This window comes from Scylla paramamosain, chromosome 4 (assembly GCF_035594125.1).
Source record: "Scylla paramamosain isolate STU-SP2022 chromosome 4, ASM3559412v1, whole genome shotgun sequence".
NCBI lineage: Eukaryota > Metazoa > Arthropoda > Malacostraca > Decapoda > Portunidae > Scylla > Scylla paramamosain.
Genome location: NC_087154.1, coordinates 21,225,523 through 21,237,026, shown reverse-complemented (window position 1 = coordinate 21,237,026; position 11,504 = coordinate 21,225,523). Strand labels below are relative to the sequence as shown.

Below are 11,504 nucleotides of genomic sequence, written 5' to 3'. Positions count from 1 at the left end.
TCATTCACAAAGAAGTCAATCAGCCACTTTTCATCTGCAGACTTTTTGGGATCATTCCATGCTTCTTTCAGGCTCTCCAGCAGGCCTCTATCATCCTCATTTTTGAGTGATGAGCATTCTCCTCTAATAAAGGCTAGTGCATCCTCTTGGTTCTATAAGAAAATTAATAATTTGTATTACAATTAAGTCATAATCTTTTTTTAGACAAAAGTCATGAAATACATATAGATAACTGGAATATGGAGGCCACTACAATCATGAGTATAAAAAATACCTTGGGCTGTGTCTTTTCCTCCTTTGATGACTTGTCAGACTCCTTGACTTTAAAAAGCCCTGAGGTGAGTAGTTCATCCCCACTGTCATCTTCATCACTACTCAAACCGTCCTCAAAGCCACTCATTCTTGTGTTCTTTGGAAGTTTTTCTAAATCCTTCTTTAATCTTGGACCTGTGGACAAATGTTTACTTGATGTGGAAAGCAACCTTCTGTCTGAAGTTCATGTTCTCAACAAAAAGCAGCAACAAGCATTGAACTTGATTTAACAAGGACTGAAAAATCTTACAATAGAGTTTTGGATAATAAGTCTCCTCAAAATTAAGCACAAGTACCATGATCTTTCATGATATCAGTCTGAGATATTAAAAGTAGTAGTTTCTTCCCACTGTCTTCAAACTTCAGTGGTGGCTGAAGTGCTGCAAGGCTCAATAGACAGAATTCATCAGTTCTGTACTGAATCCCCCCAAAAAGTCTCCTGTTCTCAATGTGAGTTCCAAGTACACTATTTCTAGTATTTCAAATTGGCGTCACACTAAAACCACACTCACATACATACTCAAATGTATATATGAATGAAAATAAAAAAAGTAATGAATAAAAAATGAATGTGAAAAAAGTAATATCTAGTTAATACATAAATTCTTTACAGATGATTCTTTACGACATTAGCTGCATGTCAAAGGTAACTGTGTCCAAAGAAACTTAGTTTCCTTGTAAATACAGTCAGTTACAATGCAGCCACATCCTGCCCGTATTTCAGCAACAACCTGTCTGGGCACTTCATAAGGTGCAATTTAATGCTTTTCCAGTTTTGCAATATCCAGAGGGAAACCAATGCACAATTCACATAACTACACAGGACACCCACCTTCCTCTTCTTCATCCAGCTCTCCGCCATGATCCGTTATCAATAAACGTTCATAGTCCTTGACAGTCATGGCCTGCTCTTCTTTTTCTTTCTCCTTCTTCTTGCTATAATTGCCAGTGAAGAACTTTGCACCCTCCAGCTTGTGGTCAGTTTTCTTATGCAGTGCTCCCATTGTCCGCAAGAACTCTCGGTCAAATTCAGGGTTGTCTGCCTGAAATAATAAATTGTTTAAGTCTGGGTGGCTGATTATAAAGAGGTACAAAGCATCTTAAATATACACAGGTCTTATGTAGCCAAATATTCTTTAGTATGCTTAAGATGTTAAAAAAGTCTACTGTACTTTCTCTATGCCCAAGTCACCTCCATTTCAACACAGCCATATTATCTGATGTTACCTCAGCAAAATCTTCATCTGAGGAGCTCTCTGATGTTGAATCCTCATCCCCAAAACGATCTTTATCTGGAAGAAAATAGAAAAATAATTCAGCAATATTTATCTCCATGCATGGTGCTAATATACAGTAGTATATGGACAACTGTGTAGTAGATCATGTTGAAAAAAGGTGTGTCTAAGGAAGCTATGGTATATCTAGTAAAGATTAAAAAAAATTATCTAATGCCTAATGCAGCACACTGAAGTGGTATGCTTCCCTGTAGATCACGAAATGACAAGAGCATATGCATATACATCGAAACCTTGACTTAAGAGCGCCCCTACTAATGAGAGATCTGAGACGCAAGCCGTTGCTTGGTCGATTTTTTGCTTTGACTTGCAAGCCAAAATATGAGCTGTCAGCTAGCTCCAGGTACACCACTGCTAGTTGGTAATTTTGCTAAATTTAAGTTTACTCTGTGTTTTTAACTTTAAGGTGTCTTCTATATACCATGATCAGTTTCAGATCACTGATCTGGCCACATTGCCTGTTGTTCTATTTACATCTTGATGTGGATTTACACTGGTGTGAGTGATTCAGATCATGATCTGGGTGATCTGGGTCCAGATGTGGGGTTATAGCAGACAACACTTGCTGAAGCTGCTGGTGGCTGCCATATTAGTGGCTGAGAAGCCTTTATTAGGGGCTTATTTAGAGAATACGCAACAAGAAAATGGCTGACATGTCTGAGGAACAAAGTGAATGGTAATGAGTCATCACAGACAGAATGATACTGTGGGTACAGAATGTGAATAGTGGTGGTGACAGGTGCCAGAAACAAGGAAGATATTAAAACCCACACCAAACTTTGGTTTGACAGCTTCTGATTATAATTACATGGCCATTACTGCCTCTACCAATGACTACATAATGAGGCAAAGGAAGATAATTGTTTAGTCAAAAATAATACATCTCTACTTTGGAAGTGCCTCAGTAATGGTGTCAATAGCGTCAGCTAGCCTCACCTTACATTCAAATATTTTCTCATTTTACTGTTCTGTATTTCACCACAGTGAGTACTTTCAGCATGCTGTGTGTGAAGAAAGCTTTGTGTGAAACTTTATTATACAATGTTCATGGCCAGGCATGGAACCCAAGCTCATGCTGCCTGGGTAGGCATGTGGCTGTGACTCATTGGTGGCTTTCTTGGCCCAACTTCCTTACGAAATGTACAGTAGACTGTAGTCCTTGTTGACACTTCCTTAGAACATAGGGGTGAGCATCAACACTCTGCTGTTTGTAACAGTTGGGCAGCGACATGCTTGTGCTATTTTTGTTTTGATCAGTAATGGCTGCAAGCATTCTTTTTACCCTTAGTCAATCCAGATCAGATCCAGATTAATAATCTAGAGCTGATCAATGTTGTAAATAGAAGACACCTTGAGTGAGAGTTTATGGCAAATGAAAGAGACTGAAAAAGCACGAAATGAAACAAACTTCTCCCATCTCCTCCACCTACCTTCTCCACCCTCCACCTCTGCCAGCATCTTCCATTAGCTCCAAGTTAAATACACTTTATAAAACCAGTTTATTTCTTTACATTCTCTTCTCTTATGTTTTATTATATTTCAACAAAGTATTGGTTATTTATAAATACCTTTTCTTGTGTAAAAACACATAAAAAAAAAAAAAAAGGCTTTTTGGAGGATGAAATGAATTAATGGCATTTCAGTTAATTTCAATGGGGAAAAATTGATTTGACATAGAAGCAAATCAAGGTACTAGCTCTGTCAAAGAATGAATTAAACTTGTAAGTTGAGATTCCACTGTGTGTGTGTGTGTGTGTGTGTGTGTGTGTGTGTGTATATATATATATATATATATATATATATATATATATATATATATATATATATATATATATATATATATATATATATATATATATATATATATATATATATATATATAAATATATATATATATATATATAATATATATATATATATATATATATATATATATATATATATATATATATATATATATATATATATATATATATATATATAGTAAAATCCATCTCATCTGGCATTCAAGTATCCGGCAGCTTCAAGTATCCGGCACATTTTTCCCCGAGCCTTAAAATCAATAAAAAATCAATGTGTACTCATTAAATCGATTAAATTATGATTAATTATGAGGACGGCACCAAAAACAGTTTAATGTTAAGGTTGCGATATTCATGGCTTCACTTGCTTGGCTAGACATTAAAAGGCAAACATTGATGTGATGTTGGCGCAAATTGTACCCTTTGATGATGTGTGATGGATGATGAGGATGATGAGGAGTTTGAAGGGTTTGTAGGTGGCATGAAAAATTCGGTGGTGAGCGAGCTGAGGGAAATGGGGGGAAATGTGCAACTTAAAGTGACAGATGAAGCATTACACGAATGGGTGGACATGGATGAAAATCAGGCCGTAACACTCACTCTCACAGACGAGGAACTTATCAACGCTGTAGTAGATCATTTAGAGAAAATCAGTGATGATAGTGATGATGATGATAATGATAATGAGCCTAAAGTAACTTGGGAACAGGCTGCGAAATACATAGCTGGCTTTGTCAGGTTTGCTGAGCAGTGCACATACATGTCAACCCGAGATGTTATGACCCTTCACTGCATTGAGAACGAGTTTTTGCTGCAAAGAAGAAGGAGCTGCAAACAAGGAGACATTAGAAACTATTTTAAAGTAGCTTGTAAGGGAAAAGAAATGGGGCAAACAAGTACAGAATCTGATGATGATGACCCGCAGGGTGTTGAATGAGAGGTGTGGGGAGCGAAAAAGTGTCACAAACACTCGTACATTTTCATATCTTTATTGTATGCTATACATGTTGGCTAATATTGAATGAAGCAAATAAGTGTATACGTACTTTATTTTTGTAACCCATCAACTTATTTATAAGAGGAAAGTATTAAAGAGAATGTTAGTAAAGTAGTATTGTGTGTTGGTGAGTGTAAGGTGGCAGCGCGGGTGGCGACACGCGGCACGGCGATCAGCTGATCTTTGTTATGGTAAGATGCGTGAGTGTAGGGTGGTGATTGTGGACATAATTTCACTTCTATTCAAGTATCCAGCATGTCGGCGGTACTGTTGATGCCGGATACGAGGGATTTTACTGTGTATATATATATATATATATATATATATATATATATATATATATATATATATATATATATATATATATATATATATATATATATATATATATACAGTGGTACTTTGACTTATGAGTGCCCCAACTTATGAGTTTTATGAGATATGAGCTGTCACTTGGACGATTTTTTCCTTTGTACTGTGAGCCAAAATCCAAGATACAAGAAAGCTTGAGATACGCCGCCATTAGTTGGCACAGCGAGCACCACAACTGGCTGACCAGCATTCTTTGTCTCACTCATTCATTTCACCTGTTTTTATACATTTGTTATTTAGAAATACATTTTCTTGAAGTAAATGCTCAGTAAAGCAAACACATAAGGAGAGAGAGAGAGAGAGAGAGAGAGAGAGAGAGAGAGAGAGAGAGAGAGAGAGAGAGAGAGATGAATTCTAGCTGTGTGACCTTGACAATGGCTTTTCTCTCTCTCTCTCTCTCTCTCTCTCTCAGATAATACACACACACACACACACACACACACACACACACACACACACACACACACACACACAGAGAGAGAGAGAGAGAGAGAGGGTTGTGCTTGCATCATAAGCCACTGTCAAGTAAAAGTCACTCACTGAGTGTCACACAGCCACAATTAATTTCTCAAAAATGCAGTTGACTGTATGTCAGCCAACTCTCCTGCATTTTAAGACCTAGGATGTTCATAAAATAAGGCAAGCATTTGATAATAATTATGAAATATGTCATAATTTGTGAAGTTTTGTAAAATAAAACAAGTGTTCAATAGCTTTAATATATATATATATATATATATATATATATATATATATATATATATATATATATATATATATATATATACATATATATATATATATATATATATATATATATATATATATATATATATATATATATATATATATATATATATATATATATACATATATATATATACATATATATATATACATATATATATATATATATATATATATATATATATATATATATATATATATATATATATATATATATATATATATATATATTGTGGTGGGACGCTTCGCCCGCCCCTACATTCCATGGCATGCCTTTCTCCTTGGGAATTTGACAGCCCCGGCCAACCTCATGTTTGTCCCTGACCTGACCCAGCCTCTGGCCACTCCAGCCAGCCATCACCATGTGGAGTTAGGTCAACTCCCCTCCCTTTTGTCTGCAGATGCCATCCCCTGCTGTGACCTGAGCTGGCCCAGCAACTACCCATCACTGGTAGTTGCGTCCACCCAGGCTTCAAAGGTGGACGTGCCACCGCTGGCAGCTTCACTTTATCTTGTACAGTTTATCTTATTAATATATCTACAGCTGCTTTTACAAGTTTACCTGTATCCCAGCCACTTCTACATAGTACTAGTAAAAGAAACAGATTTATCTAGTACATAAAAATGGTGACTGCAGTGGAAGGAGTCAACACTACAAGTCCTCCTGGCCCGTGTGCCCTGCATGCTCGTTGCCAGCTACTCTAGCTATCTTCATTGCCTCTAGGCTACCTGCTAAGCTGTCACTTACGCAATCTACTATGCTACTATATGTCTACAGTGCTTTCTTCAAGCTGCTTTCCGGGCCTCTTTCAAGCTTTTTATTCCAACCCTGCCCAGCCAGCCTGTGCCTGTATGACTACAAGCTGTCATTGATGCAACTCGACTGCTTTGCTGCTGATCCCGTCGTTCTAAGACTTTGGATCTCATGCTGTCAGTATTCGCATCTGCAAGTTTTGGCATTTCCTGTCCATGTGGTCTTTCCTGCTCGTGACCTCCAGTGCATAATCTGCCACAATCCACCACACTTGAAGATCTTATCACCATCATGTGATTTGTTTGTGCAGCACACTTGAAGATTTTATTGTCATCATGTGCATTATTTGTGCAGTGTTTTGTTGTTATTTTGCAATTTATTTGCCAATGAAATGCCTTGTTCTCTTGTTTTATGATCTGTAGTGTTGTCTCAGTTTTTCTTGGTCTGTGATTCACTGTGTTGATGTCACAGTTAGTGTGAGTTTTGTGTTTGGCTGCTGTGCTCTTTTCTGACGTTGTTGCTATATGAGTTTTGTGATTCACCAGTGCATACTCACTTTTCTGACATCTTTATTCTGTGAGTCTTATAACTGGCTATAGTGCATGCATTATGTGTCTTACACTGATAAGTGCATCTTTATTACATGAATCACGTACTTCAATGTGACTGCGGCACCCTATATGTTTTATTCACTGCAAGGATGCAGTGAGAAGGGTGGCCGAGCAATGTGGTGGGATGCTTCGCCTGCCCCTACATTCCATGGCACACCTTTCCCCTAGGGACTTGACGGCCCCAGCCAATCTTGCCTTTGTCCCTGACCTGACCCAGCCTCTGGCCACCCCAGCCAGCCATCACCACATGGAGTGAGGTCAACTCTCCCCACTTTGTCTCCAGATGCCTTGACCTAATCCGGTCCAGCAACCACCCTGCTCACCAGTAGTAGTCTGTGTCTGCTCAGCCTTGCTGGCAGACATGGGTAGTCCGTGTCTGCCTGGCCTTGGTGGCAGACATGTGACCTACTGACAACTCATCACTTATCATTTTGTATAGTTTTATTTTATTATATCAATATACGGCAGCTGATTTTTACCACGTTTCCTTGGGCACCACCTCTACAGAAGTATTAGAAGAAGCTTATATGATATTCCTAGTACAATATATATATATATATATATATATATATATATATATATATATATATATATATATATATATATATATATATATATATATATATATATATATATATATATATATATATATATATATATATATATATATATATACCATATTTGCCGGTGTATCAGATGCACCTCTGCATAAGAGAAATCTCTATTTTACAAGGATGTTTAGTGGAAAAAAAAAGTTGCATCTTAAATTTATTGAAAAAATTGTATTATGTGTGTGTGTGGTGTGTGTGTGTGTGTGTTTTATGTAAGAGCCATTGGCCAAGGGCAACAAAAATTTAGAATACAAAGAAAGTTCCACTTAATGCCAGTTCCTGTAGGGCTGTCAGTTTGAATGGGGAGGGGGAGAGAGAGAGAGAGAGAGAGAGAGAGAGAGAGAGAGAGAGAGAGAGAGAGAGAGAGAGAGAGAGAGAGAGAGAGAGAGAGAGAGAGAGAGAGAGAGAGAGAGAGAGAGAGAGAGAGAGAGAGAGAGAGAGAGAGAGAGAGTCTTGAAACCTTCCTCTTGAAAAGTTCAACTCATACGAAGAAGGAAATACAGAAGCAGCCAGGGAGTTCCAGAATTTACCAGAGAAAGGGATGAATGACTGAGAATACTGGTTAACTCTTGCATTTGAGAGGTGAACAGAATAGGTATGAGAGAAAGAAGAGTCTTGTGCAGAGAAGCTGCACAAGTGGAGGCATGCAGTTGGCAAGATCAGAAGAGCAGTTATTGTAAAAATACCAGTATAAGATAGCAAGAGATGCAATATTGTGCAATGAGAGAGACTGAAGACAGTTTGGAAGAAGAAAAAAAAAAAAAAAAAAAAAAAAAAAAAAAAAAAAAAAAAAAAATCATCCTGTCTTAAATAGCAGCATGAGTGGAACACCCATCCCCCATACATGTGATGCATACTCCATACATTGACATATAAGATCCCTGTCCAGAATTAGTAACAGGGTGGGGGTGAGGAAAACTGATAGTGATGACAAAGAATGCCTAACTTAATAGATGCTATTTTAGCTAGAGATGAGATGTGAAGCTTCCAATTTAGATTACAAGTAAAGAATAAACTGAAGATGTTCAGTGTAAAAGAGAGGGTCAGTTGAGTGTCAAAGAAGAGGGGATAATTGTTTGGAAGGTTGTGTCGAGTTTGTAGATGGAGGAATTGAGTTTTTGAGACGTTGAACAATACTAAGTTTGCTCTGCCTCAATCAGAAATTTTAGAGAGCACAGAAGTCAGGCATTCTGTGGCTTTCCTGCATGAACTGTTTACTTCCTGGAGGGCTGGATGTCTGTGAAAAGATGTGAAAAGTGTAGGGTGGTATCATCAGCATAGGAGTGGATAAGACAAGAAGTTTGGTTTGGATCATTGAGGAGCACCACTGTTAATAGACTTTGGAGAAGAACAGTGACTGTTTACCACAGGAGCAATAGAACTTGAGTAAACTTGAGATGAAGTTACAGAGAGAAAGATAGAAACCATAGGAGGGTAGTTTGAAAGTCAAAGCTTTGCACTAGACTCTATCAAAAGATCTTAATATGTCTAAGACAGCAATGAAAGTTTCACCAAAATCACTAAAAGAGTGTGTGCTCTGTCCTCACATCTGGTGTGATGCAGTACTGTGGCTGTGCAGTACCATCACATCTAAAACCGTGTGTTGTTTTTTCTCTCTCTCTCTCTCTCTCTCTCTCTCTCTCTCTCTCTCTCTCTCTCTCTCTCTCTCTCTCTCTCTCTCTCTTTCCTGTCCTCCTCCTCCTTCCCTTCCCTTCCCTCCTCCCCTCCCATTCGCTTCTCTACCATCTTCCCCTTTCTCTCCTTCCTTCCTTCCATCCCACCCACCCTCCCTCCTTCCATTTCTCTCTCTCTCTCTCTCTCTCTCTCTGTATTTACCTAGTTGTAAATAGTTGGCATGAGCCAAAGTGTGGTTGTGTGTTGTGTGTTGTGTGTGTGTGTGTGTGTGTGTGTGTGTGTGTGTGTGTGTGTGTGTGTGTGACCCACCTACGGTCGTCTGCTGGTCACCCAGCCAGCCATTACCTTACAGTGACCAATCTTTGGGTAGGACTGAGACCACTTACACACCACACACTGGGACAGCAAGGTCACAACCCCTTGGGTTACATCCCATACCTACTTGCTGCTAGGTGAACAGGGGCTACACGTTAAGAGGCTCGCCCATTTGCCTTGCTGCACCCGGGATTCGAACCCAGGCCTTCTTGGTTGTGAGCCAAGCATGCTAACCACTACACTACCCAGTGTGTGTGTGTGTGTGTGTGTGTGTGTGTGTGTGTGTGTGTGTGTGTGTGTGTGTGTGTGTGTGTGTGTGTGTGTGTGTGTATGTTTGTGTGTGTGTGTGTGTGTGTGTGTGTGTGTGTGTGTGTGTGTGTGTGTGTGTGTGTGTGTGTGTGTGTGTGTGTGTATTTACCTAGTTGTATTGTACAGGGCACAAGCCAAAGCTCACTTTGTTCTGTCTTCATAACTACATTTATCCAGTTTCTAATTAAACATGTGTACACTGTTTGCCACAACCACCTCTTCCTTCAAATCATTCCATGTGTCAACAGTTAGATGTGGGAAGCTGTATTTCTTGATGTCACTTGAACACCTACTCTTCTTTATTTTCTTCCCATGCCTCCTTGTCTGCCTCTCTCCCTCTATATGTGGTACCAAGTCTATTCTTTCTATATTGCTTACTAATTTGTTCATTGTTATCAGGTCTCCTCTTTCTCTTCTCTCTTGTAGGGTTGGTAATCCCATCTCTTCAAGTCTTTCTTCATTGCTTAAGTCTTTCAATTCTGGTACCATCTTTGTCACTGTCCTCTGTATTCTTTCCAGTTTCTGTATATCTTTTTTTTCTATGTGGACCCCAAACTACTGCTGCATATTCCAGTTTAAGTCATATGATGCTTGCTATAATTTTCTTCATAATTTCTTTATCTAAATAGTTAAATGCCACCTTAATGTTTGTTAACAAGCTGTATGAAGAGCTGAATATTCTGTTTATGTGCCTTTCAAGTGATAGTGTCTTGGATCATTACTCCCAAATCTTTTTTTTTCATTACTTTTCGTTATTATTTCTCCTACCATTTTGTAATTCCTTAAAGGTCTCTTTAGTTTTTCCTATTTCCAATATGTGGCATTTTCTGGCATTAAATTCTAGTTTCCATCTTTGGGTCCATGCATGTATCTTGTCAATATAATTTTGTAACTCCTTGCAGTCATTTTCATCCTTTATTATTTTCATTATTTTTGAGTCATCAGCAAAAAGGTTTATATAACTATTTAGATCCTGTCATATCATTTACATATATTTGAAACATAATAGGTGCCAACACAGATCCTTGCAGTACCCCACTTGTCACTTTGTGCCAACTTGAATTAGTATCTCTGATTACTGTTCTCATTTCCCTCCTTTGTAAATAATCATCCATCCACCGCAATGTTGCTCCTTTTAGTCCTCCTTCATTCTCTAACTTCTACATAAGACTTTTGTGGGGAGCTTTCTCAATTCTTTTTTTTTTTTTTTTTTAAGATCCAGGTATACCACATCAACCCATCCATCCTTCTCTTGCACTCCATCTATTACTTAAATAAAAGCTCAATAGATGTGAGACACAGAATCTCTCTTTCCTGAATCCAAGTTGCTTTTCTGTAATTATCTTTTCATCTTCTAAATATTGCACCTATCTATCTTTGATTACTATTTTACAAAGCTTGCTTACAATATCTGTTAGTGACACTGCTCTGTAACTTAATGGTTCCATTTTATTTTGTATATTGGGATTATGGTAGCTCTTTTCTGTTCCCTTGGTACTTTTCCTTCTTTCAATAAGCTGTTCATTATACCCCCTTATGAGTTCCTCCATATGTTCTCTACATTCTTTTAATATTTATCTGTTTACTTGATCTGGTCCCATAGCTTTTCTAACATTCAGCTCTTCCAGCAGTTTCTTGATTTCTTGTCTCTTTACTTGAATCTCCTCATTCTGTGATTCCACTTTTGGTGCCACAAAATAAGTTTCCTTTGTAAACACAGATTGAAAACTCTCATTCATTAGTT

At 38.0% G+C, this 11,504-nt stretch overlaps 1 protein-coding gene across 4 annotated transcripts in view; it reads right to left on the bottom strand.

Annotated features, from left to right (window-relative positions):
- The window catches only part of LOC135099833 (protein KRI1 homolog), a 44,764-nt gene that overhangs the window by 19,659 nt on the left and 13,601 nt on the right, over window positions 1–11,504 (bottom strand). For all 4 annotated transcript variants that reach the window (XM_064002416.1, XM_064002417.1, XM_064002419.1 and 1 more), the window contains 4 exons: window positions 1,540–1,604; window positions 1,145–1,355; window positions 275–447; window positions 1–152 (listed from right to left, as the gene is read on the bottom strand). The exon at window positions 1–152 is cut by the window's left edge and continues 3 nt beyond it. In XM_064002416.1, coding sequence (XP_063858486.1) covers window positions 1–152; window positions 275–447; window positions 1,145–1,355; window positions 1,540–1,604 — 601 coding nt within the window. The remainder of the gene's footprint in view (window positions 153–274; window positions 448–1,144; window positions 1,356–1,539; window positions 1,605–11,504) is intronic.